This window comes from Anopheles stephensi, chromosome 2, assembly GCF_013141755.1.
Source record: "Anopheles stephensi strain Indian chromosome 2, UCI_ANSTEP_V1.0, whole genome shotgun sequence".
NCBI lineage: Eukaryota > Metazoa > Arthropoda > Insecta > Diptera > Culicidae > Anopheles > Anopheles stephensi.
Window position 1 is genome coordinate 87,442,646 of NC_050202.1, and position 26,872 is coordinate 87,469,517.

Sequence of the window (26,872 nt, forward strand, 5' to 3'; positions counted from 1 at the left end):
ATTTTTAATGGAAGTGAAGATGATGAGCTTTCACCGTATGACCTTTTACACCCGTTCCGCACGCTTATGTTATGTTTATAGCCCAAAGGAGCTTCTCTGCAGCCGCTCGAACCGGCAACGATAATGTTTGAATACAATTACGGGATTATAAGATTATCTTTCAATGCGTAACATCATGGGCCGCCCGGTTTTCTTTCGAAATCCTTTCGAAATCGGAATCGGGCATCACATTAATGCGCCGTGAGAAACGACTTTGCCTTCCAAAAAGAGGAAACATTTGCCCTTTCTTCAGATGTGCGTTCTCGCCGGCACGTAGCGGTTTTAATGTTGGTGATTGAATTCAAATGAATTTTGATTTGCGCTCAACACACACGTCCATCGCATGGGGGGGTTTTTCGCTTGCGTGCGGAATAAACATAACTTTGTATAAACATTTGGCAAAGATGAACCCAGGAAGATGGCAAAACCCGTTTCTTGTGGAGCACATCCCGAAAGAAAAACATCTCGCAACCCTCTGAATCGTTTGCCAACTCACACCACCACAAAAAGGACCTCCATAAATCATTTGCTCTTTTAATGATTTGTTGTTTTGGTTTTGTCGGTAAGAGAGAAAAGCCGACACACTCCACTCGAGCGTAAAGTAATGGGTTCGCTATTGATTTATATACGCTTGACATAAATTGTACAGTAAAGTATCACTTTCACATCGTGCGAGATCATTCCTTCAATTGTTTTGTTATTTATTACCTTCGAGCTTGATTTCTGCGCTCGACCTACTACCGTTTCTTTATAAATTTAGTAGCCCATTTCGATTAGTATTCCGCATTTATGCCATTTAATTGTAATTAAGCTTATTGTACATTGCAATTTCATTCGCTTTTGCGAGTAGTAACTCATAATCTAGTTTAAAAACACGCAACAAGACATCCTTCAAACCCCTAAAACGTTGATCAGCGATCAGTTGTGCGAATTGCATACTGTTGGGCGTTTTCCTGTACAGAGCTGAAAACACTTGCAATTCGCATGATTTTTACGATGCTTTAACGATAGAAATTTTGCTTCACAAAGTCAGTGCCAAACGCATTGTAGATAAAATATTTAAGCTCGCTTTGTTGCAATTTCTCATCCGATCGATTTCGCTTTAGGTTGACAGTAACGCTTGGTTTATATTTGCATAGCATAACTCAGTAACGACTGCTCGACTCCGTTCTAATTAAACCTTCTCTTCCCAACTATTTCCATCGCACATCGCAGGCCTGTCCAAGTTCGCAAAGTTGGCCCGCTCCGTGACCAGAAGCCGTCAATTCAGTGCACACTTGCCTACGCTAAAGGATCCTACTAAGCAATCAAATCTAGCTCATGTAAGTAGTTCGTTTCCTTTCGGCCGGCGCCATCCATCTAATTTCATATTAAAAGGCGTAGAACGGTGGAGCTTCCCCACGGGAAGACTCAACTTTCATACGTATTGCGTGCTGGACCCAGCACTCTTTCTCCCGTACTGGGATGACTCTCCGGGAGTGGGTTTATGTGGGTTAAAAATCCACCAGAAAACCGGACCAGAGGTGCGCACTCCCGACCTTCTGGTGGACCATTACTTATTCAGATGTTTGTTATCATGGCGCACGGTTTATATTACAATTTTAATTTTAAATCATCCACACCTCGCTTCGGGTTCTACCGACCGGGGGATAGAATGGTTGCTTGGAGAGAAAAACAAAACCTCCCCCCAGCTCGCGGTGTTTGTTGACTTCACACAACGTTCTCTAATCGAACTTGCCGCTCTAATCATCTTTGGTGTGTGTGTGTGTGTTTTCTTGTTTCCTTCCCAACGCCAGATGATGTCATTAAGTGCCGATGTTATGCCACAGTATCGCCAGGAAGCGCCAAAAACGCCGCCGCATATACTACTGCATTATTGTGCATTCAAAGCAATCTGGGATTGGGTGATATTGTGTTTAACATTTTATACTGCAATTATGGTAAGTAGCACCTATCGCTGACGCCGAAGACATTGTTTACAGAGGAGAGCTCGCTCGTAAACAAGCACTTTGCGCGGGTATTGACCGGAGACAGTTGAACCCTCGCCGACACAGGTACCATACAACGTAGCCTTCAAGAACAAGACGTCGGAGGATGTTTCACTGTTGGTAGTTGACTCGATAGTAGACGTAATATTTTTCATAGACATCGGTAAGTATCAGCCGCCTCTGCCCTCGGCCGAACAGACAAGGACACGCGCTAATGGCTTACTTCGACCGCTTCCAGTGCTTAACTTTCACACAACGTTCGTCGGTCCGGGCGGTGAGGTGGTGAGTGACCCGAAGGTGATCCGCATGAACTACCTGAAGTCGTGGTTTATCATCGATCTGCTCAGCTGTCTGCCGTACGACGTGTTCAATGCGTTCGACCACGATGAAGATGTAAGTGGACAGATCCCAGTCCGTTCTGCGGATGACAATTGGACCGTGGCTCACATGCACATCGGCACCATTTACTTCGCAGGGTATCGGCTCGCTGTTCAGTGCGCTGAAGGTGGTGCGTCTGTTGCGGCTCGGGCGTGTCGTGCGAAAGCTTGATCGATATCTGGAGTACGGTGCGGCCATGCTGATACTGTTGCTGTGCTTCTACATGCTTGTCGCTCACTGGCTAGCCTGCATTTGGTACTCGATCGGACGGAGCGATGCCGACAACGGGGTAAGTGCGGGTACCGACGGGAAGCGTCCTGGAAAAAAACTGGAAAACAATTAACCCATCAACCGGCACCACCACCTGTAGCGGCTCTCAGAACCCAAGCTCCCGGCCGTAACCTTCCCGCGGAAAACACACACACAATACGTGGTGTTTGTGGGACGGAAATTAGAAAATTAAAAGTGCCCTCGCACTCGTCCTACCGAGCACAACCACAAAACCCGGTTTGTAGCTTTGCCAATTGCATGCCAGTTCCGGTCCTTTCATGTGCAGCGTAACACGGCGGTTGCAACGATGCACAGGGAGCAAATCAAATCCAGCACAAAGCGACCGAGCGCATCCACCCGTCCCGTCGTCCTTCGATCGCTAACATTTTACACATATTTGAACATGTAAAGCTAATGCTGCTCGCCGTCCATTCTTCCCCATCCCAGGTACAGTACAGCTGGCTCTGGAAGCTGGCCAACGTTACCCAGAGCCCGTACTCCTACATCTGGTCGAACGAGTCCAATGCACCGGAGCTGGTGAACGGTCCGTCGAGAAAAACGATGTACGTTACGGCGTTGTACTTCACCATGACATGTATGACATCGGTAAGCAAATTAAACTATTGATCCGTCTAAAAACCCTCCTGCTCTTCGGCTGCTGGAAGCGAGCAGTGCCCGGGGAGTTCTGGGGGACACATTACACCCGTTACCCGGTACGGTCCCGGCGTGTGCGCATCATCACCACGGCTACTCCGGATCGGGTTCAGAGATAACCCCTCCCGTTCTGTTGGGTTTTGTACGCCAAATTGAATCGTGCACTCCCTCGGGCACGTACGGATGACGCTTGTCACCGTCATCGACATCAGTCATTGTGGCTCCGGGTTGAAGTTTAACCAATTTCGGCTTCACAGCTTTTCTGTACACCATTCTACCTAGCGAGGGCAGCGTGTGTTCTATTTCCAGCATCAACGATCCCAGCGGATCCCCGTGGAGAGCTCACAAGTGGGCGATTAATGGGCACCGCCCGGATCTACAGTGTATGATTGACATCGGCCGGCAGATAGGCTTAGACAGACCGTCGGACACGGCAGCCTCGAAGTTCGCCTGGCTCAGATAATCTAATCCTAACTGGTAAACTCTTCTGCTCTCTTCTCTTTTCTCTTCCCGTGCAATCCCCTTTCCCAAACTCCCCCCCCAACCCTTGTGAATATAATCGGCCGATTCTTTGACTATCATTGCCCAAATTGCCCAAACATATTCTACACCACCTCCACCTCCATCCATCCATCCTCTGCCCACTACACGCACCGACTGCCTTCTATCAGGTCGGATTCGGAAACGTTGCTGCCGAGACGGACAACGAGAAGGTATTCACTATCTGCATGATGATAATTGCAGGTGCAGTGTTCTACGTTCCGTTGCCACGTCCTGTTGTTTGATTACCGTTGATTTCACCGTGTGTGTGTGCGTGTGTTTTTTGTTTTCGTTCGTTGCTGTCGTGCCAAGCCCACTGTCCAGTTTATCTCTTGTTTATCCAAAGCTCAACACTCTTTACGCCGCGTGTGTGTGTGTGTGTTGCTGCACAGCTTCCCCATCACAGTGTGGCTTGTCGCAGCGATCTCTCCGGCGTAGATTAACTTTCGGTTATTTTTATCAAAAACACATAGGCTCTCGCTTTTCCCCTTTGGAACTTGTTCTCGAATGCAGCAAAAAAGTGGTCGACTACCAAAATCCCCAAACAAAAAATAGGAAAAAGCTAAAAAGTCCCAATTCTAACAACGCTTCCCGCTTCCTGTCCAGTTCCTTCACGTCGTCCCTCGTCATGTGTTGGAGTCGGCTTACTTTTTCGCTTTCTCCTTTGCTAAGCTAACGTTTTATCTACTTTAAAGCTCCTTTCCGCATCTGGTCCGAGTGTTGTATCGCTACGTGATTCTGCAGTATTATCGTTTGCTCTACTTTGTGTTCTATGTTCACATTGTATTTTGGTCTTTTTTACGTTTTTTATTGGAGTAAATGATATTTATGTATTTTTGTTGCATTCTATACTTTTTCCATAATTTATTTCACTTTCATAATCCAACATTTATCATATTCTATTGCATTTATCATTAGTTTCAAAAGCTCATTATTTTATTATTATTTTATCTCTTTACTCATAGTAAACATCCATCTTCTCATAGTGTAAAGGTTTTAGTTTGTGATTGAAATCATCGTTTAATTAGCAGAACAAAAGCAATATACGCTCACCGTGCGTGCGTGATCATGTTGCTCACTCCATACGTGCGTGTGTGTGTGTCTATGTGTTTGTGCGTCCAGCGTGTGCGTGTCTCTCAGGCGCAATTGTGTATCCATGTTAGCACATCGCTCGCTGCACATCGCATCAGCTTTAACTAGATAAAACGGGAAAACGAACCGTGTAGTTTTTGCTAGAAGTGACACATCGCTCCCACCAGACAACCAGACTTTACCATCCGAATCACCGAACCACCGAATCATAAATTCCATGTCGACCAGCAACACTCGTTTTGTTTCGTGTGCCCGCTCACTGTCACCTTTACGTGCCTGGTGACCTTTAAACTTCACGTGTCACGTGCACACCGTGTTCTTATTACTGGTCCGGGTGCACGGTGAGGCTGTCCTCGTTTTTTTTTTTGTGTATCCCAACCCACCTCGCCATCCGTGGGGAGGAAAAGATTTATTATGTTCATCTGGTCTTCCGCTGTGGCATTTAAAAGTTTCCAACTACCATGCGAAACCAATCCATTGGAATTTCAGAGAATTTCCTGCCCTCTCTCTCACTCTCTCTCACACTCACAAGCCACCACTGCTCCTTCCCGCTCAAGACATTTTGTTGTCACAGTATATATGTATGGTTTTTTAGTTTGTATTTGTGCGCGCGTGTACGTGTGGCGGCCGCCTCCCACGACGTCCATTCGACGTTTCAGCGCTCGATCTTTGCTCATACTGATTTTGGTCTCTTTTCTACCGTCACCCCATGTGTGCGTGCGTGCGTGTATGTGTGTGTATGTGGGCACACCCACCCCCCTCAAAAAAACCTCCCTCCATAACCCCATACAGCTCTCCTGTACGCGACCATTTTCGGTCACGTTACCACCATCATCCAGCAAATGACATCGGCCACCGCAAAGTACCACGATATGCTGAACAACGTGCGGGAGTTCATGAAGCTGCACGAGGTACCGAAGGCCCTGAGCGAGCGCGTTATGGACTATGTTGTATCAACATGGGCCATGACCAAGGGGCTGGACACGGACAAGGTAAGCAAACCGAGGGGGTCACCGGATCCGGTGACGGTTCGATGATGGGCGAACTGCTGTGGTGTGGCGCGGGGTAGTTCTGCGGGTGCATTTTCGATGGAAATCCATTACGTTCGGCCCACGACCCTCGTCGAGAAGCGGGTCCTGCTTCGCAATGGGTTTGTCAACTTAACGTAACGTTAAGTTACGGACCGGCGGAGTTATTAATCCCTTGCGGAGGGTAACTCGGACACTGCGCTGTGCTGCCCGATGATAGGATTTTATATTTATACCGCCCATTTCACGCCCGTGTGTGTCCCATTACAAATTAAGTGTAAGCCATAATAAAAATGGCTTTCCGAAAAGTGTTACCTGTTTTTCGGAGGCAGAATGTAGAAGGGTGACAAATCACTGATAAAGGTGGCTGAGTAACAAAACGTTTACGTTTATATGATTTTAAGGAAAAAAAAGAAACATATTAATCGTTACATTGCGTTAAAACGACGAAATTTCACTCATTTTTTAAATTTTAGAATATTTACGCCTGAAAGTATGCAATCATCACTAACGTTCATTTGTTAGTATACAGATTTTCGACGTAAATGTCTGACTGCTTTTGCATACCTTGTAGGCGTTTATTTTTTAATGAATGCAGGCTGCTTTCTGTATGAGGCAGTTTGTTGTCCAAATTTGTTCATAAGCCAAACATTTCCACCGTTGGTCGGGCATCACCGTCAAACCTAACCAACAATGAAATGGAATAAAATATGCAACTCTGGTCGTATTCCGAGCGTACGCCAGCGTTACCTGATGACCTCCAACAAGGGGAACGCCAGAACGCAAATATGCGCAACCATCCCCCACCAACAGAGTCACCCATCATCATCATCAACACCATCATCGCCGCATCGTTTCGGGCGATAAAATAACGTTTGCTTTGGCACACACCGTGCCCACTGATTTATGCATATTTGCTTTTATTCCCCCCCGGCTTGGTTCGGAAAACGGTTTTTTTTCCCGTTGTAGGTTCTAAACTATTGCCCAAAGGACATGAAGGCCGATATCTGCGTCCATCTGAACCGGAAGGTATTTAACGAGCATCCGGCCTTTCGATTAGCATCCGACGGATGCCTCCGGGCCCTGGCGATGCACTTCTGCATGTCACACTCTGCACCGGGTGAGTAGTCGTCGGCGGTCGGATCGATCTGAAACGACCGATTGGTCGGATTGATTTTCATTTCCACCGCTTGATTTCCGATTTCCGGGCACGATGTGGACACGTTCCCTGCCCGTGATCGCAAGTGAACGGTCGCAAAACTGTAGATAACTAATACGATTGTGGTTTATATTATGCTGCTGCTGCTGCTGTTGCTCAGGGGATCTGCTCTATCATACGGGCGAAAGCATCGACAGCCTGTGCTTCATCGTGACGGGCAGCCTGGAGGTGATACAGGACGACGAGGTGGTCGCGATACTGGGCAAGGGCGACGTGTTCGGGGACTCGTTCTGGAAGGATTCGGCTGTGGGGCAAAGCGCGGCTAATGTGCGGGCGTTAACTTACTGTGATTTACATGCGATAAAACGAGACAAGCTGCTCGAAGTATTAGATTTTTATCAGGCTTTTGCTAATAGTTTTGCGAGGAATCTAGTTTTAACGTACAACCTAAGACATCGATTAATCTTTAGGTGAGTGAGCAAATTGGCGCGCCGCAACATCTCTGTATTAACGCACCTTCCTTCCATCCATCCATCCCACAGGAAAGTAGCGGACGTTCGGCGTGAGAAAGAGCTAGCGGAGCGGCGGAAGAACGAACCACAACTGGGCTCTAGTCAAGATCACCTGGTAAGAAAAATATTTTCAAAATTTAGACGAGCTCAGCAAAATGCACAAGGAACCAAGGACCAAACTGGTTCCGTTCAAAGCGACGTTGAGAAGGGCGACACAGATACAGACAAAGGAAAGGTGAATATTTTACACTAAAACCTCACTTTAAAAAAAAACAAAAATCGGTGTTTAAAAATCGTTCCCAAGCTCTACAAACACTTAAAAGCTCGTAATTTCCCTCTCCAGTCGCATATCCACATTCGAACAATTCAAACTCAGCAACAAACCACTTAACACACACACTCATCCCGTACTCACATCCGTTAATGGTGGTTGCGATTAGGTCGTGTAATCCGTGGTTTGCTTGTGGATGTCCGTTATCCTCTGTGGTAGTGATTGTTGTTGGTTGATGTAGTGAAATGATGCCTTAATTTTATTTCCTTTCATACCGTTAATCGTCCGAAAGTTGCAGCAAACTCTTAGTGTTCAAAATGCATAACTTTGGGCGTTTTTGCGAAATACGCCTGAAGGTAGGCAATTCGCACTTTGATGCTTGCCTGTCACTTTTCGTTCGGTTTTAGTCTGGATGTTTACATTGTTTTGAGTAGATAAACAATATTTAGTGCACTTTTGAATACGTTTGGTTGTGTTTCATTTTACTTTAGTAATTGAAAAATGATTCATTTATCGGTGTTAGACGTTCAATAGGAAAGAGATTACTTGAAGAACACAAACACATTACACTACAAGCTTTAAAGAAACGTGTAGACTGTCTGTGATTGACTGTGGTTTGCACGAATGCACGTGCTTCATTGCCTAATGCGTGTCCGAGACATATCCACACTTAACCTCACGTAAAAGAATGACATTTACTACGAAACATAGGTGTTGTGATAGCATTACCCGCTCATTGTACTAGCTCGTTTCACCGTACTACACCGTTGCGAATGTCGGCACCTTTAGAGAGATTCCGATTCCCTTGCCCATCCTACCTAGCGACATCCCCCGGGAGAACATTACAACAACTACTCCCCCGTGTACTTACTTGCAGTTGCCGGCCAAGCTGACGCTCACGGAGGACACGCGGGCCCTCACAGCGGTCGTACCGTCACCGTCGCCATCACCGTCGCCATCGTCCGGACCACCGTCGGCGAAGGGTCCGCGGGCCAGCAAGTGGGGCCGGCTGCTGGGCAGCTCCAGTGTCGATTCGGCCAGCGACACCAGCACAAAGGTAGCCGTGTCTAGAAGTTTAAGTGCACGCGAAAGCTTACGTGAAAGTGCACAAGGTAGAGCGAGCTCGAGCTCGAGTAGTAATGGCGGTCAAGGCAACAAGGTAGCTCGTTCCGCGTGTGTCTTTGTGTTTGTGGGTGTTTGTGGGTATTGCATGTCCATGCACATAAACAACTCGCACTCGCAGTTCCTCACGCACTTGGACCAACCCTGCCGGCAGCGTGTCTAACCGTATCTTGCCTCGTTCCTTTTCGTCGCCGAACATTTCTTTGACAGATATTCCCCAAGACTCCAAAGCTGTCGCCCGGACCGGGGGCAACGCTGGCCCGACAGGACACGATCGATGAGGGCGGTGAAGCGGACCACACGCCAGCTACCCGACCACCGGAACGTCCCGTGGTGCATATGGAGCGTGAGGTGAAGCCTCCGTCGCTAGAACGGCAACCGACCGAGCGGGATCGACTGCTGGACACGGCCACAACGGAGCGGGTTCGGGAGCGGGAACGGGAGCGGGAGCGGGAACGGGAACGGGAGCGTGAGCGGGAACGCGAGCGGGAGCGACAGATGGAGCGCAATCTGTCACTGGAGCGCGAGCGTCAGATCGAGATGGCACAGTCCCGATCGACGACCTCGGACACGTACGACACCGGGCTACGGGAGCAGCCGTCCACGCTCGCCCAGCGGGATCTCATTGCGACGGTCCTGGACATGAAGGTCGACGTGCGCCTGGAGATGCAGCGGATGGCACAGCGGATGGGTCGGATCGAGGAGCTGCTGAACGATCTGCTGGCCCGCATCCAGATCGACTCGTCCGGCCAAAGCTCACCGGGCGACATGCCCTCGGTAGTGACGGCGACGCCCGGGCCCAGCACGTCCGGCGGCGCGCTCGTACCGACCGCGGCACCCAACCCGGGTGCCGGCCCGGGCGCACTAGGCCTTAGTTCGGCGACCGCCGCAGCGATCGGTCCCGGTGGTAACGGGCTTGGGCCGATCCTGTTACGCAAGCGGCGCTCCAAAAGCCGCAAGGCGCCGGCTCCACCGAAGCAGAGCCCGGAGCAGACCTGCCTGCTGGACAGCGAGCTCCCGTCCACTTCGGCCACGCGCAAGCGCGAGTTCCTCTAGCCCCGGATACTGTTGCGCCACCAGGCGGACTATCTGCCCGAGCAGTAGCACGCTCCATCCGGCGCTCCTGCACGCCGCGCGCTTCCTCTGTCTCTAGCACGCGCGAAACGTTGATCTGAGCTGGCCCAGGGATCGGTGGATCAGCTTCGCCAGCATTCCGTATAGCTAGTAGAACATTCATTTCCACGCAGGCGACACTATAACGGAGCTGGGGACGTTGCGTCTCGGCACCACACCATTCATGGCACGCTATTTGCTAGGCGCTATCAGCACAGACCGCACAGCGACAATCGAAGTACGGATGACACGAGTCCACACAAACACACAGACGCTCGCGCACGTACAGGACCGCTTGCCTTCTTTGCCACCTTGCGTTCGGTAGAGTTTTTCGGTCTGTTCGGTCTTTTCGGTAGAATTCGGCCACACGTGTATACACACAGGCACACATATCTCTCTATATTGTAGGATTGAGTTGAACGATCGTGGTTTGAGTGGATTTGATGACGCTAGGTTTGTTTTTGCTCACCATCACCAAGATGGCCATGAGCGCCATTGTTCAGTACACGAGGAGCAAGTATAGAGCATAGTAGCCACTAGCAGGCTGATAGAAAGGGATTAAGCAAAGGGATGGCATGTTTCTAAGTAGTTGGATTCGCAAAGACGGGCCTGTAGCGCAATTGTAGAGTTTGTAGAGAGTATTGAGAAGGAGGATTACTAGAACGGGCTGGACACGAGACGATGGTTACTACTAATATCTATACACTCGCACCGACTTTTATCGGCTAGAATTTTTATACACCACTTCTCGAGTTCCGTTCACCCTTTCGATGCCTTTCTTTTTGGCCCTCCCTTTTTCTAACTATTTTTCACTTGTAAAGTAATGCTGGAACCGGACGGATAAGATCTGATCTACAACGCCTGTAATAGCTCTCAAACTGTTTTTCTGTCCCTATCTCTCTCTCTCTCTATCTCCTTCCGCATGTATCTGCATGGTAGTGGACTACACTAAACACAGAATGGCAATCATAGAGTGAGGGCGACTAGAGCAGGTAGCGAGCATGTCCGTGACTTCAATAGGATTAGTGAGACGAGTGACTTTTTTACTGGCATACGGGTTAGCCGCAAAGTTCTTTGAGCAACTGAATCTTAGCTCACCTCTGCTGCAGTGCAGGCGCCGCTCGTGCGCACTGTTCACATATGGTTTCCAAAGTCGGCGTTCCTTGTCTCCGACTGCTCTGCCAGACACTATCGAGAGTTCGTTTTTTGCAACCAGGGGCAGCTATCAACTATCACTGCGGGCAAAAAGTTTCAGTTGATGGACAGGCCTGGAAGACTGTTAATTTTACAAACAACAACACAACATGCTTTACTAGTCGGCTGGGGTAGATGCAGCCCGAACGCATCATCTCTGCTTTACAACTACTCGCAACTGTCAGCCAACTGTCAAACCACAGTGACACCCGCGGTTTGACAGTTGTATCGTAGTAAACCGCCAGATCGGAGTATACCTTTTCGGGGAAGTGACTTTATTGCAATCATTTTTATTAGATGCACTAACACCCACACGCAAACACATACAAAACAACTATTTACATTAATGGGAGTGGAATTGATAGAGATTACATTGCGTTACGGATAATGGAATTACAAAACGCGCGCTAGGGCGCCATTATCACACTAGAATTATCGAATGTAAGCCATTAGCTGAGCGCGATCGCCACGCACGATGTTCGTTTGTACCGTTTTACTATTCTGACGCATGTGTATAGTTCGGGGAGTTGTTTAAAAGCTAAGGGAGTGTTACGTTCTGCCACTGTTATAATGTGTAAGGAATCAACCATTTTCTTGCATTTCAATCAAAGATGGAATCAGTTTTTTTTTTCTTGAACACGTATTGGATATAGAAATGTGGGAGGTAGTAGTCAAAATCGTATATTTATCCTTCCTTAGGACCGTACTCTAGTAGCGACTGCGAAACATGATGATTGGCTCGTGAATGATTGTGATGAAAAACTATTCTTTCGGATCCAGTAGATTAAATTTCTCGTTCCTTTAAACCTATTCTTAAGAAGCTTTCGTCCGGCTTTGCCGATGCGACAAACAATAATTTTAAACAATTTTTATTTAAAGCTTAAAAAAGATGTCCGCAAACCTACTTTAAAATTTTTTATTCGAAACAGTGGTCCAAGTGACCTCGTCACTGCTCACAAAACAAAAAACGAGACCCAAGTAAGCTATTGTGTTACTCACATTGCATACCTGTAGGCGCTTGATGGTGTAATTATACTCTTCGATCTGCTTTTTTTCGCTATTAAGGTCTTTCAGGCTTTGTGTTCTAGCACCGTTGAATCATTAAAGTACCAATAAAGGCAAAAAACTAGTCTCTTTTTTGTTGTTAGGTAGATTAAGAATAGGCACACCGGTACAGCAACGATTGAGCGTGCACGTTGCATACCGTACGGCGAGACTCAGCTAGTAAAAGTAGTGTAATTAAACTCAAACCAACAACATTAGCACCTAAGAGAAACAAACTCTCTCCCTCTCTCTCGCTATCTCTCTCACGCGCTCTCTCTCTCTTTCTCTGTATAAATAGCAAATGGAAGGATCAAAGTGAAGCAACATTACAATAACGCCATGCAAAGGCGGCGAATGTACTATATTACTCTGAGCGTGATTCCACACGGATGGACGAATTTTAAATATTCTCACTCAAACAAACACAAACACACACACAGTAATCGCCTTATATAGCAACGGAAGAGCAAGCCCATAATCGTAGGAAAAGTCATCGCATCGCAACTGTATAATACAAATGCCCGTTGGGCTCATTTAATTAGTGTTGTCATACACTCCGCGAACACACAACCCCGAATACCCCGAACTCACTCTGCAGACCAACTTTTATAAAGCGATGTTGGGAGTAAGCTTAGGAAAACGGGGTGGAAAAACCCGCTGGAGAAGACCATGCTTGGTAAGCAAATAATAAATCAAAACCGATAATACTGTAGAACTGTAGCATTTTCAAATACACGCCTTCTAGGAACATGCATTAAACACACACACACACACACACACTCTCACACAGTGATGGAGTTCTATTACAATAATGAAACTATTCTTGTTGACGGGTAACTATACTTGAAGCATGTTAATTGGGAAGCGGGAAGCTAAGATAATATCCTATCTGTCCATTAGGTCCTGTCAAAGAAAAGATAAACAAACACACACCTGCAAACGTTCCCTCTCTGGACGTCCTTTTCCTGTTTCCAACCAGTCTCCGTCAAAAAACGGGGGCAAAAAGCAACTGCTTGTGCTTGATGATATACATATATATATACACTCATATTTATATACATACACTATCACAAACCATAAGGAGTGCTCTCATGCAGCAAGCAAAGATATATTGCAACACAGAAAATAAAATAAAAGCGAACAAAAGAAAGAGAGAAGGGAAAGAGAGGGAGAGAGCAATGCTATGACGTAAATCGTACGCTCAATGTTCATAACCATATTCCGTCAAAAAGAGAGAGAGAGAAAAAGAAAGGAAGCCCCAAACCACAGACAGCGAGACGACTGGCTAGGGCCGCTATAAACGCGAAGTAAAAAGTATTAAAACAAAAACCATAAAGAGTATATAAAGCAGACAGAAACAGAGACAGTAAGTAAAGCAGAGAAATAAAAACAAAACAAAGCAAATTCATCTTCTGAAACTGAAACAATACACTGAGTAGTTAGAATGATAAAGTTGTTAACTGCATGAGAATCAACACTGCGACACACACGAACGCAACGCAGTAGGCGTTGCTTGTGTAAGGGAAATCAGTTTCAGTTTTCACATCCGTTTAGTTCCGTTTGGATGTTTCCACTGGCATAATATTGGTGCGGGTTTTTTAGACAAATTTTTCCCTGAAAGTTTCTCTAGTGCTCGATCGGCATATAAGTAGTAGGTGCATTTTTCCTCACATTCATTAAGTCATAGCAGCAGCAGCAGCAGCAGCGTACAACTAGGTTGTTGCGTTTGTGTGAGTGAAGGCGGAGTTAGTAGCATTAGCGAGCACGCCGTTTTGTAGGTTTTGAAGCATCCGTTTATAGCTCCTTAGTCCACTTCTTGCACCGCGTCAGATGTTGACTCGAAATTCTTTCATTGTGCTTACACATTGGTGCTGGAAAGGGGGGCGGGTGAGTTATGTTAAGTGAAGTTTACAAAACGAGTTCACACTATGTTTTGAGCGAACGAAACGTGTAGTTGAAAATACGAACGAAGAAAGCGAGCAAAACGGTTGTAACGATGATGAACTGAACAACCATAAATCTAAATCACTGTACCAGTTACACTGTGAACCGATTAGTCAAGAGAATACATTCCTTACATTCAAACTCCATTCGAAGGTAGAAGAGGGCGATAAAAGAAAGGAAGAACAGGAGCAAAAGCAAACCACTTGCTACCATCTATTTGTAAATAGTTGCCGCATCGGAGAGATGAAACAAACCGAACAGTAAACGATAATTGCTATAAACAAATACGGCACACACTGGGAACATTTTATTGGACACACAATTCAGCCGCCGGGTGAGTATTGACTTAACATTAAACGTTAGCTTTGTCACACGAGCTCAATAAACGATACGCGATTAGCTATGCCGCACAGATTCCGACCGATCGCTACCTTCACATATCCACGATCGCCGAACCGCGGTCCCCAAGAGTTCTTGACGATGTAGTACGGTACGGTTGCATTCAGCTCGTAGCCCACGATGGCCACCGCGTGATTGAGCCGCTCATAATCCGAATCACAGTGGAACTGTATGATGCCACCGAGATAGTACTTCCACGAGATGGCATTGACAGCGGCCACTATAGGTCCTTTGGTCGCCAAGTGGCGCAACATTACGTGTTCTTCATTTTCGAAGCTGTAAGAAAGATCGGGTCGACTGTTAGCCAAAGAGCACTTGAAGGAATGGAAAAAGGGCGTTATGTTATTCTGATTGCATACTTTTAGGCGAACTTAATTTACGAATTAGGATCATTAGCCCCTGTTTCGTTCATGGTTGAATTTGTCTCTTCTTTGATCTGTTATCCCCATTTTCCAATTGAAGTTCTAATTACCCCAAAAGTGATGATTGCATACTGTTAGGCGTTTAAAACGCTACATGGCTCTCCGAGATCCTAGCTAAGATCTTCGGAATTCCGGAGCAGAATAGACTGTTCCAACATCAAGCTGAAAAAAAGGTGACTGTATGATATGTCGCCTAAAAGTATGCAATTTTAATATTCGAGGAGCCAAATAGACTCAACCCTATGGCTTATCGCCCTTGGTTACTTACCCTTGACACGAGAACCGCTTCACTAAGGTAGCATTCAATGCACCGTCCTCTCGCCGCACTCCATTCCCCAAGGGCTTGTCACCCGTACAGTTCCCCTCCTGATCGGCCATGTTGCGCTCCAGACACGATTCGGCTGCCCCTATCCGGTAGCTCTGGTCTGCCAACCACTCCAACAGTCGACAGGTGTCTCCACCGTCGCATCCATTATTCCCATTCGCAGCACACCGCACAACACGCTCGTGGCACAGTTCGACCAGCTTGCGATCGTTTCGCTTGATCGCCGCCAGTGACGCTATCGTGTCGACCACGCTGATCGCCCAACAAGCTCCACAGCTGCCCTGGTTCTTGACCGACGTGATGACTCCCTGTTCGCGCCTGTACATCAACAAAAAAACACATCAACAAACTCACTACACCATCACAATCAGAACTCTCCCACACACACACATACCAATCAACCGTCAGGGGCAGATTATTCGGAACCTTCAGCTCACGACGCGCCCGCGAAAAGATGATGTCGTTCTTCATCTCCGCACTGTGCGACTCGATCACGTACTTCTGGTAGGCGCGCGGTGCGGTCGCCGGATCGTCCGGAAACAGATCCGCTAGCTGACGGGCGATAAACTCCCGATCGGTCAGATCGGCGTATTGCGTAATGCCGTAGATCGCGGTGTCGTTCGCTTCCCGGCTCCACTCGTTCAGCTGCTTAATTTTACTCAGCGACGTCCGAAAGATCTGAAACCGGTACGCGTACTCGCGCGCATCACTCCGATAAGGTTTGTCGTACAGCCGGACGAACACGTCAAACTTGCGCCGCGACTCGATCACCGCACTCGGTTTCGTGTTGAACGGGATCATCAGGAAGCAGAGCGTAACGATCAGTATGATCATGAGCATCTCGATCACTTCCGTCATCTTCGGGACAACTCGGCGGGCTCGGTTACGACGGCACGGGACAGAAACGTTGTGTGTACTCTACGGTCACACTTGCGCTGATACACTGAGAAGGTAGACGGCGATGCGGACGCATCCGATCGATCGACTCGCTTATCAGCGACGTAGCACGCGTGACCTCTCACCGGCTGCCCATACTGCAGGAGGAGACCGAGCTTCTTGGGGAACGGTGAATGCTATTTGCATTACCACTGGCAAAGAAACGGAACAAGAATTTTGCGGTGCTTTCCACCGAACCAGATTTGACGGCAACGGCGATGACATGCCAGTACTGATTTGATGACAGCCAAAGGTTAGGTTAGGTTCTCAAATTAAATTCTACTGCGGAAACCAGCTTCAGTCTGCGAGGCGGAGCAAGATTGTTTCGTCGATTGGCTTATCAGAACGCTCCGTTACTATACTATTCCAGGCTTTATTGATACACTTTTTGCGCTTTAAATTCTTTCTTTGACAGTTCAGTACAAGCGCTGTACTCGTGTTAGTGTCTGTGGTTGCTGTGATCCATTCTCTTCGGGCAGGGTTACTTGCTCAGCTATTTTGTTCGGATTAAACCCTCACCCCCTTCAACAATATTTTGGTTGTGCTTATCATTACTTTTATTAGCTATAATTGGTTCTGGACCAACAAAATGCCTCGAGCTTGAACGGGGTACGGTAGGGAAAGTGAAGTGTATATTTGAGTTTCATAATGCAAATCTCATATGCTGCTGCTGACATCTCTTTGCCCTTGATATTATCTTATCTGTGCGAAAACGGGAGGGGGGAGGAAAACATCCTCTCATCCACCACCCGATTAGCTCACTAAATTAGTAGGATTTCCAACAAAATATAAACTTCAGGTGCAATTTACCCACCCATCGTAACGAGATTGCCCCACGGAGACTGAAGATGGGGGATGCCGGTGTGGGATGGAGAGCGGTTTGTTTTATTGCTGTGACTGCACCCGTTTGCCTAAAGCGTCGCGCATTATCTTGATTCTTGTCCAAACGGCGGCGATGATTAGTGCAGCGAACCGTTGCGGGCCAAAACGTGTGCTGGAGAGCCCCAGGCCATATTGAGAGCCTTCTGCATTTCGTTCGTTAGTGGTGGTATCGATTGACGAGGTATCAGGAACGTGGATAGGTTGAACAGATCGAGGAACACCTTGTATCGATCACTGAGGAAAGGAAAGCCAAACATATCAACAGATTTGTTAAATTGAACTTTAGAATGAATTGTCCAGACATACCTCAAGGTCGAGCGTAGATACTGATATCCGGAGGAACCACCAGTTCCGAGTTGTTGCGAGCCAATCATACGTTGCACCATAATCACATGGTTATCTGTAAATACGAATAGCGTCGGGTTTTAGTGAAGATTCGTCCACAAAAGTCCCATCAATATTCCTTCTACTCACATCGCCACTTGGTGATCAGTGAATCGATGTCCATCAGCAGCATGAGCAGCTGATGCGGCTGGCTGAACCGTGGCTCATCACGGTAGAACGTGATCATGATGGCACCCTGCAGTGCTTTATGGGTAAAGCGACGCTCTCCGCGGGCCACCAACGCGTCGTGCACCTGCGCGTCAAAGATCGACTTGTACACCTCCCGACGCTTGCCAATGTCCATCAATCGGTACTCACGCACATGCTCGAACTCTTCCGTCTGTAACGAAATCGCACCTCCCTAAGCTAGCGCACCTTACGCCACCGACCGCTCGGTTCCTCACCAACTCACCATAGCACTTGCTTCCTGCTCGCTGAGCAACTGTTCGACACTCTCCTGAAACTTGCCCCAGAAGTTGAACCCATCCTCCTCGAGCCCCGGCGTACGCTCGAGCCACTTCTGCACCAAATCAGCCAACGAGGGTTCCGTTTCCGTCGTGACAATTCGCTCCACCGCACACGGATCGCTGGCAAACACCTCCGTGTACTTCTGGTTGTACTTGACCCGATGTTCCGACTTTACGCCGAGTTTGTTCTCGAGCAGCCGGAACTGGAGACTCTGGAATCCAGAGGCCGGCGAAAGGTAGTCGCGAAAGTCCATAAAGTCGAGCGGTGTCATCGTTTCCAGGATCGGCACTTGATCGACGAGCAGCTGTAATGGATGCCGTAGCCAGAAATGCGGGAGAGATAAGGGTCAGTGATGCGCGGGCGATCGCTCCGTAGCTCACAGATCAAACGTGATTAGCGCAGGACCGAAATCCCAAGCGATCCAGTATTTCACTAGTTAATGTCCATGTCCAGACAAAAACACGGAGCCTCTGTCTAATCCTTTCCGACGACTTGTCGGCAAAAGTACCATTCACAAAAGTACAATCACTTTGGCTCACCAAACAAAAAAAAACAAACCAAACCCTAACCTCACTTCCACGTTCTTCATTATCGCCCGCCACAACGGGAACCGGCATCCGGCGTACGGTTGCGTAGTAATACGCGGTATTCGTGGAACCGCACACCAAACAACAAAAAACCTACTCCAGCAGCGTGCCAACATTCACAAGGCTTCCTAACGATCAAAAGCGACGACCCAACCAGTTGGAATTTTTTGCAAATTAACTCCATTTGCTTCGGCTCGTCTATCAGCTCGGCGATACTGACGCATAAGCAGCATAGCCAACGGAAAACCGACCGAGGTATGCGTATCATAACAAATGAACGTAGGCGAGAGCACTTCAAAACCCCAAACCTCGGACATGATTTCATTTACCCGGCCAATGTATGTTGACGAGCCGAGGTAATGTTTCGTACGCGCCACGGTAGCATAATGTTGCCGGAGGTGAAAGAAAGCGAACGAAACCGGGAGAATCCGCACAAGTGCACCCGAAAGGCGATGGCGTTACTCGCTGCTCCGCACATAAACACCAATGCTCACGATCGTGTGGCGCGGAAGCAGCGCTGGATTCGGGCTCCAGCTAATCACTAAAGCAGTTGGCCGGCGTTGTGTTACCTCGCCAGCTTTGCTGACGGTCACGGCCGTAGGTGGAAGAACATGTGTTGAGCTCGTACTACGGTTCTGCTTCTACCGGTCAGTTTTTTCGGGATATTGATATCCATTCGAAACAGGGCGTGTGTTGGTCCGCCCTTTACATCAGGTTTCTTCGGTGGATTTTTTTAAAAGCAGATAATAGTTTCAGTTGTTTACAAAACTATGTCCTTCTCGTAGCGGAAATTAGCAATTCGTTTCGTAGTAAACAATGTGTCAAAATGTATTAGACGAGGTTTCACGGCCTTCCGAGGCATCTAGTGATCCTTGAAAGCGATATGTCAAATCTACTTGGTTTGTTTACACTCTAAGATCAAGAAGTCAAAATAACAAGACGTATTTGTTTTCAAATAGCAATGCAGCGATCAATCGAAATCTAAGGCTCTCTTCGGCGATTAAAATAGAACTGGAAGCTCTCTTATGTCATGTTGTGAAATGTCCATCTTCAATCGGACTACGTAATATATTCCATTTCAATTACTTTTTTGTAGTAGTATAGATAACTCGTCTAGAACACTGCTGTTTTGTTTTTGCTTACCTTCAGTATCATGACGATCCGATTCAGACGCTTCAGGATCTCGAGCGTGCGCGACTCCTCGATGTGCTCCGTGCTGAACAGATCGCGAATCGAATCGAGCTCAAAGATGATCTGCTTAAACCACAGCTCGTACGCTGCCCGCAACCAAAAAAAGAGATACGAGCCACTTACTAACTCTGTCACAAACGCCTATCCTTCCCTCCTTTCATCCCGACTTACCTTGATGCGTCACGATAAACAGATGCTCGTCGTGCACCGGCTTCTTGCCCTCGACGGACAGCATGCGCTGGGCGCTCAGTACCTTATCCAGCATCAGGTACTCTCCATAAAGCATTCCAGCCTCCGACCCCTAGATGATGTCCTCCCTGCACCGAGTCCCTGTACATTACGAGCGAAAAAAACACAGCCATTAACCACGATCGACGACGGTCTAATCTCGATGAGGGTTGTGACGTTTTCTAATGGGCGAAAGCAAGTCGCGAACTAAGCATTTCTCTCCCCTCAGGTCGTACGGGTCGAAACGAAGCTTCACAGTCTCTAATCACATCCCATCTTCCTTTATTGCCTAGTTGCACCCGGAGACGAACCGAGACTGGCCGGACACTTACACAAAACCACTTCTCATTGGACAGCTCATTGTAGCTTGTTTTTTTTTCTTCTAAACACCTTTTGCGCGACACAAGACAAAAAAATACAATATGGTCAAAGTAAAACGTAATTCAGGATCACTGCAAAGGCTCAGAGGCAAGCTTTTCTTTCCGGCCCAAAAGCGAACCGTTCCGTTCGGTAGTTCGAAGTCAACTGAAACCCTAAGCCGCTGTGTGCTGCGTGTGGTTAACTTGGCCCGCCACAACCACATGGCGTACAAGGTTTCGAGCGCGATAAGGATTCGTCGAGGATTCTCGGCAACGGTGACGTCATCGGGAACGGGGAAACATCGGCCTTTGGTTACATTCGTATGTACGTGAGCGATCGTACGCACACCACGATAAGCATCTCGGGTGAGCGAGATATGAGAGAACTCCGGGGGTTGTAGATCGCAAATCTGTACCCCGTTGAATCACGTGCAGACATGGTATTGTGGAGAGATGGGCAGATAACTTCACACCTTAACGGGTGGTCTCCGTCTTGGGGTGAAAATAGCACTGATAAGACCGTCTAGCGCTGAGCAATCGCGTCGAAATCATACGCACTATCGAACGGCACGTAATGGAATGCAGTCTATTAATAGACGGTAATGAACGATTAATCGAAAATAAATTCTATAATATTAAGCGGCGTAACAGAGTCCTATTAGAAAGCCCCCGACATCGAAATCGTTGCGATAAGGATTAGCGGTGAGATACAAATAACGCACGAAAAACCTTTCGCCCGGAAGAAGCCAATGAAAATCATTCTACTGTTCAGCGGTTTTTTGTGACAATGGTGAAACATTAGCAGCGAATTAGAAAGGGAATGTTGTTTATGGAGGATCTCCTAAGAATGTTTTAATTATGTAGCTAATTAACTGTTTTATTTAGTTTATCAAAAGAATATTTATGAGGCAGTTAGACCTTAACTCTACTCTTGATTATGACAAAATTTCTTCTCGGATTGTCTTATTTGTATAGAATCTTCTTATTCTATTTTCCTTCTAAAGTCCCAGCAACTGAACAACTTTCTCAAAAAAACTCATCTTACATAATTCTTTCCAACTTCTAATTAGAAATGGTATCAGCTATTCAATACAGCAAATGATACGTAATATCCGATTCGAATGATGATTTGAACAGAAGCACATGTCACATGCAATCAAACATCCAGTACGACACACGTTGTGTAATGTTGAGCTATCACTCTACACTGAGCTTAAACCGCATTCAATAGGGTCAAACATGATTTTACTATGACAACATTTTACACCAATCATGGCACCAGGGATGATTGCCCGTAAGAAGACCGTCTGGGAGATGAAACAACCCGCGTGACCGACATGACAGCAGGTGTGCCCGGTTCGGCGGTGATTAGTTTTCAATTTAAAAACAAACCTCATTAAACATTCATCCAATTTATAGGACGACAATCAGGCTCACTTTTCCTCCCAATGGAAAATCTTTCTTATAAAAGTGGATAAGATGCCAGACCAAAAGTGTTCAAGTGGTTTATTTGTCTTACGGCTGGGTAACGGCACGGAAATGGTTCGCTTGGTACTGCACGAGGTGCGCTACGTGCTGATAGCAATGTTTTATTCTACTCGCTGTTTAACAGCAAAAATACAAAATTCGCTGGTGGATAATTACATTTACTGGTTTCTAACGCTGATTCCGACCGCCATGCTGTGTGTTCCGCAGGTAAGAAACGTTCATCCCGACCCGATTATCCGGGCTCGAGTATACGCCGTGAGGTATGCAATTCGCATAGCGTGCTGTGTGCGATTTTGAATTGCAACGACGGTTCAGGGGTGAGCAACCTTTTTTCCTGGCTTTTTGATGATACGATGCGGGATTTATAACACGTTTTCTACATTTTAATCAATTGTAACGTAATTGTAAAAAAATAATTGAAAAAAACAATCTGATCCATTCCCCTCAGTTTGCGTATCTGCTCGTCGATTCGAAAGGTCTCATCGATTTCGTGTCGGTACTGGTGCCCTTCACCGAGATACTGCTGACCAATCTGAAAATGATTATTTGCAACATAAAGAGGGAAAAAATTATTAAACTCATAAACGAAATACAAGCCGAGTGGACGGAATGTAAGCAAACGCCCACTGTTTAGTGCAAACCCGTTCTACTAACCTTCCCAATCTATTGCCAGATCAAAAGTCGGACCAACACGAAATACAATCGCTAATTACGTCCACTGCCAAGAAGACGCGCATTTTCGTTATCATCTACACGGCATCGTTCGTGCTCATCTGCTTGGAGTATGCATCGATGCCGTTGTTCAAGTTTGTGTACTTTAGTTTATTTTCTGAAAACCATGCCAACTTTACCGTCACGATACCGTACTCATCGAGGTGAGCAACCGTTTGATATTCTTGACCAGTAACAGTAACAGACCTCTTTCGCTTCTGTAAAGATTCTTTTTCAGCACAGATACCAGCGCCAGCTTCTCGTTGACGTATTTCTTCGTGATGATAGCGGTCTACATGCTGGCACTAACGCTCAGCGGTTTCGACAGCCTTTTTGCGACGCTCGCCATGCACATTACGACGATGTTTCAGTTTTTGAAAATAGAAATCGACCAGCTGGGATTGGATATGCGGGCTGGTACGGGCCGTGCAGAGCTTCGTGACAAGATGAAACGAATCATTCTGAAGCACAAAACTAATCTTTCGTACGTTTTTTTTTTAATTCCGCATGAAGGGATGGCATTTGTCGAATTAACCACAAAGTATCCTTTTTTTGTTTGTTCCTGCTGCTTTCAAGTCTAATCGAAGAGCTAGAGGATGGCTTTAGCTTCTACTTGATGGTACAATTTCTGACCAGTTCGTTCGTCGTTTGTGTTGTGTTCTACGAGTTAACGATCGTGAGTGCCTGCATGCTCTTTGCAACTTGTACTAGCAGAGTTTGATGAACTTTTCTTCCACCTTTAGGTGTTTGGCTGGAATGAGGATACCTTTAAAACGCTCACCTATCTACCGGGCGCCATACTGCAGCTCTATCTCTTCTGCTGGTACGCGCAGAACATCACCGAAGAGGCGAGACTAGTATCCGACCATATCTACAACACCCCGTGGTACTTGTGTGACCTTGCACTGCAAAAAACGATTCTCACGTTCATGGTGAAGGCACAGAAACCGACCGGTGTAACGGCGTCAAAGTTTTACATGGTCACATTGCAGAGCTTTCAGAGGGTGAGTGTGGAAATGGAAATGAGTTGGATTCTGTTTGATTAGGCAACTTTTCTTTCGTTTTTTACAGATAAGCAGCACCTCTTACTCTTATTTTACGCTGCTACAAACCATCAACCAATAGTGATAATAAATTGCTTTAAGAATTGTTCGATTGGTACCTAAATGAGAAAATGCCTCTTCGTTGAGTTTATATTGAAGTAAAAGCGCCTGAAAGTATGCAATTGCTATTACCGAATGACGCTACATGCTATTACCATTACATTGCATATCGTCAAGGCGCATAAGTAGGCTATAAGCTATTAAAATTAATTCGTAAATATGTCATACGATTGGATTAGGAATAAAATTTCATAGCATGACGACTGACAATGTAATGTAAAATTAATGCAAATTGCATACCATTTTTTACTGGCCTGAAAGTATGCAATCCACTAAGCAAATCCTCGTTAAATACTGGTTAAATAAATTAACCCTGTGAATGAATGAAAATGAAACGCATTTACCGACTATTTTAAAAATCACCCACCACAGACCATTTCCGACCATGCGCAGTGTCGCGTGCTGTGGAAAAGCGTACTATGACAGCCCGAAACGCCAATCAATACGATACGATACGGTGACAGCAGCCAACGGAAAGGCAGCCGAAGGTTAACTTTAGCGCAGTAGCATCCGTTTTCCGCACCAAAACAAAGCACCCCTTCTAGCTTCTAGGTGAGAGTAGTGTTGGCCCCTAGAGTGGACATAGAGCGCACACCGTAGCAGTAATCGAAACAACGAACGAACGAACGAAAGTACAACGAAACCATGGCCGAAGGAACGTACGAGTATGAGTGTATGCGGGCGGAACTGCTTGGGCTGGCCCATCCCAGTCGGGAGGAGTTTGAGGAGAAGCAGAAGCTGCGGCAGGAAACGGAAGCGGAAGAGCAACTCACCGAGCAGCTAAAGGTTTGTGCGCGAGCTCTTCCACACCTTGGACACTGTCCTACTAACGATTGTACTTTTCCAGGAGGTGGATTTGCAGGAAGAGTCCGTCCAGGGCACCTCGGGGAAGATGGACGAGCTGAACAACATCCTGACAGCGACGCAGCAGAAAATCAACAAGTTTAAGGTGGCCTGCGGTAGCTTGACCAGCCTGCTAAAGCTGCGCCCTTCGACACCGAGCAACGAGCCGCCGGCCGGTGCATCCGAGGGCAAATCCATCAACGACGCACTCGACACGCTCGACACGATGAAGGATCTGAACGAGGCGTCCGATGCGACGGTGACCAAGGCGGCTGCGAAGGATCTCGGCACGAAGGTAACGTCCCAGCTGGACAAGCTTGATTCGCTGCTGTACAAGGCCGACAATGCCACCTACTCGATGAAACACCAGACGGATCAGATGAAGAAGATTGCCAAGTAAGGTCGCAACCCCCGGTACTGGACACGTGGGGGGGGGGGGCGATGCGTGTGCGACGCAACCAGACACCAGAACACCAACCGCTCGAATAACGTTTTCGGCTGGCAACGAACCGGGAGATGGATTGATTGGGGGCAAGCTCCCTCCACTCCCTCCACACTTACACAGTACGCTTACAGAACGCAAACGAAAATGTGTGTGCGTGTGTGTGCAAATGTTATCAAACTATCTTACCGAGCCCCGTATACACCCGGTAGGCTTCGTTGGCAATCTTAGGGTTTAAGCAAACGGCTCGGCGATCTTTCGCGAGTGACTCGGCAGAATACCTTCCCCTATACATATACAATCGCTAGGCTGCTTAGGTACGAGTTGTTACGAGTAGACGTTGTCTTTTCTTCCTATTTCCGTTCGCACACCAGGAGTCAGTAATTCCACGCAAAGAACCTCACAAGGAATTGCTCGGTCTGGATCACGGTGTGAGTGCGCGCTTCAGCACTGTTCGATGTTAGTTAAGTAAGATGTACTAAGCGTGTTGTTTACACTACTACGAAACCCCGCTCCCCCCTTCAAAGGCAGGCTAGCCACACACTTAGGGCTTTCGACTTTCTTTGCGCTTTCGCTGCTCAAACGATCGGTCTTCCACAAAATCCACAAATTTGTTAGTATGACAAAAACACGAACACAAAGAGAACGAACTGTTTCGAGGTACCGCCGATTAGCGTTGCTGGATTTGGCCATTTTGCCGTGCGTCTTTTGCGGAACCGATTGTGATATGTATACTTATAGTTTGTACGAGTGGTGTTTCCATTTTGATAGTTTAGCCTCCGAGTGTGAACAGCGCATGAAACCGTTAATGCTTCCCAGGTGAGGTGAATGGTGGTGAGTGGTGTGTGTGTGTATGCGATGTTTTTTCCTGTTATCTACTACTATCTATCTGTTGGCTTCTGGCGGACGAAAGCGATGGGCGATCGTGGCGGGATCTCAATAAGCGGAAGAAATGTTAACCACCAGCAATAACAATATATGAATATATGAATCTAACAATAATTTAACTGTGTATTAGGAAACGGTCAATAAAGGAAGGTACAATTATTCAACCATTGACACTAACTGCAAGTAAGGTGTTGGTAATGTTGCTTGTTATGTGGACTGTTACCGTCAATTGTTTCTCATTACGACTCATGCTCCTCCCTTGTGGAATTCTTCTATCTGGAGTGCTCTAGGATCTCTGGACTCTCCAAGCTACCACGATGCATCGTTTGCACTTAGAGGACATAAATATTGGAACGGCCATAGAAGGCAGATACGGTCTGACTAGGAGCAAGGTCTTTGGAGTCCCCGAGCGGCATGACAGTTGAGGCCCCTCTAATTGTGACTCGTATGTGAGTAGGACGAACAGGATTTCCCCCGTCGACGAGGCCCCTCTAACCAACGAGGCCTCTAGCGGTCGCTCCTTCCGCTCCTAGGTTGATCCGCAACTGAATAGGATACAAGGAAATTCAAGAAACTACGGTCGAAGATTGGTTCTAAATACGTCCAAGCAGTACGACAATGATAAACATTGTGAGGCACTTCCAAACTTTATGAGACACTGGATGATAACTCAGGCCTAGGAATTGGAGGTACCGTCCAGACGATGGATAGCAGGTACTAAAGAACATAGACATTGTTGAGTCGAAACCCTAGTCGATGCCACTCTTATCAGAGCAGCAGACAATAATTCAGAAAGAATAGCTGAAGA

General features: G+C 47.0%; 5 protein-coding genes across 13 annotated transcripts in view; 3 read left to right on the forward strand and 2 right to left on the reverse strand.

Annotated features, from left to right (window-relative positions):
* Nucleotides 1-14,633, forward strand: part of LOC118505039 (potassium voltage-gated channel protein eag) — a 40,356-nt gene extending 25,723 nt beyond the window's left edge. For 7 of the 9 annotated variants that reach the window (XM_036040280.1, XM_036040288.1, XM_036040281.1 and 4 more), the window contains 13 exons: nt 1,255-1,361; nt 1,836-1,979; nt 2,094-2,190; nt 2,266-2,420; nt 2,503-2,694; nt 3,123-3,281; nt 4,001-4,073; nt 5,754-5,953; nt 6,959-7,109; nt 7,309-7,618; nt 7,691-7,895; nt 8,809-9,090; nt 9,264-14,633. In XM_036040280.1, the coding sequence (XP_035896173.1) occupies nt 1,255-1,361; nt 1,836-1,979; nt 2,094-2,190; nt 2,266-2,420; nt 2,503-2,694; nt 3,123-3,281; nt 4,001-4,073; nt 5,754-5,953; nt 6,959-7,109; nt 7,309-7,618; nt 7,691-7,895; nt 8,809-9,090; nt 9,264-10,109 (2,921 nt within the window). In that variant the 3' untranslated portion in view covers nt 10,110-14,633. The remainder of the gene's footprint in view (nt 1-1,254; nt 1,362-1,835; nt 1,980-2,093; nt 2,191-2,265; nt 2,421-2,502; nt 2,695-3,122; nt 3,282-4,000; nt 4,074-5,753; nt 5,954-6,958; nt 7,110-7,308; nt 7,619-7,690; nt 7,896-8,808; nt 9,091-9,263) is intronic. The other 2 variants (XM_036040289.1, XM_036040287.1) reach the window with 2 other exon arrangements.
* Nucleotides 13,668-16,650, reverse strand: LOC118505080 (cathepsin O-like). Its single transcript, XM_036040369.1, has 3 exons — nt 15,889-16,650; nt 15,438-15,812; nt 13,668-15,023 (listed from the first exon to the last, which is right to left on the reverse strand). Exons 1-3 carry the CDS (start codon nt 16,350-16,352, stop codon nt 14,717-14,719), a joined length of 1,146 nt encoding a protein of 381 aa, XP_035896262.1. The 5' UTR covers nt 16,353-16,650; the 3' UTR covers nt 13,668-14,716.
* Nucleotides 16,651-16,783: 133 nt separating this feature from the next.
* Nucleotides 16,784-20,712, reverse strand: LOC118505079 (tryptophan 2,3-dioxygenase). The gene is given in 8 exon segments (XM_036040368.1): nt 16,784-17,546; nt 17,619-17,712; nt 17,787-18,036; nt 18,109-18,468; nt 19,895-20,028; nt 20,114-20,243; nt 20,245-20,272; nt 20,503-20,712. Coding segments are annotated over 8 exon segments (1,182 nt in total). The 5' UTR covers nt 20,532-20,712; the 3' UTR covers nt 16,784-17,389.
* A 1,326-nt stretch (nt 20,713-22,038) lies between these two features.
* Nucleotides 22,039-24,133, forward strand: LOC118505078 (odorant receptor 13a-like). The gene is made up of 7 exons (XM_036040367.1): nt 22,039-22,224; nt 22,466-22,628; nt 22,691-22,892; nt 22,955-23,212; nt 23,305-23,404; nt 23,472-23,732; nt 23,800-24,133. Exons 1-7 carry the CDS (start codon nt 22,069-22,071, stop codon nt 23,851-23,853), a joined length of 1,194 nt encoding a protein of 397 aa, XP_035896260.1. The 5' UTR covers nt 22,039-22,068; the 3' UTR covers nt 23,854-24,133.
* Nucleotides 24,134-24,328: 195 nt separating this feature from the next.
* Nucleotides 24,329-26,251, forward strand: LOC118505101. Its single transcript, XM_036040404.1, has 2 exons — nt 24,329-24,677; nt 24,739-26,251. The coding sequence occupies exons 1-2, from the start codon at nt 24,537-24,539 to the stop codon at nt 25,132-25,134; spliced, it is 537 nt and encodes a 178-aa protein (XP_035896297.1). The 5' UTR covers nt 24,329-24,536; the 3' UTR covers nt 25,135-26,251.
* The last annotated feature ends 621 nt before the right edge of the window (nt 26,252-26,872 follow it).

Excerpts from the sequence above, each read along its gene's own strand:
- LOC118505101 (XM_036040404.1), top strand. The coding sequence starts at position 24,537 with ATGGCCGAAGGAACGTACGAGTATGAGTGTATGCGGGCGGAACTGCTT. Across the intron at positions 24,678-24,738 it reads AACTCACCGAGCAGCTAAAG|GAGGTGGATTTGCAGGAAGA; the intron begins GTTTGTGCGCGA and ends GTACTTTTCCAG.
- LOC118505078 (XM_036040367.1), top strand. The coding sequence starts at position 22,069 with ATGGTTCGCTTGGTACTGCACGAGGTGCGCTACGTGCTGATAGCAATG. Across the intron at positions 23,213-23,304 it reads AAGCACAAAACTAATCTTTC|TCTAATCGAAGAGCTAGAGG; the intron begins GTACGTTTTTTT and ends GCTGCTTTCAAG. Across the intron at positions 23,733-23,799 it reads CATTGCAGAGCTTTCAGAGG|ATAAGCAGCACCTCTTACTC; the intron begins GTGAGTGTGGAA and ends CGTTTTTTACAG.
- LOC118505080 (XM_036040369.1), bottom strand. The coding sequence starts at position 16,352 with ATGACGGAAGTGATCGAGATGCTCATGATCATACTGATCGTTACGCTC. Across the intron at positions 15,813-15,888 it reads CTGCCCCTGACGGTTGATTG|GCGCGAACAGGGAGTCATCA; the intron begins GTATGTGTGTGT and ends GTTGATGTACAG. Across the intron at positions 15,024-15,437 it reads AAGCGGTTCTCGTGTCAAGG|CTTCGAAAATGAAGAACACG; the intron begins GTAAGTAACCAA and ends TCTTTCTTACAG.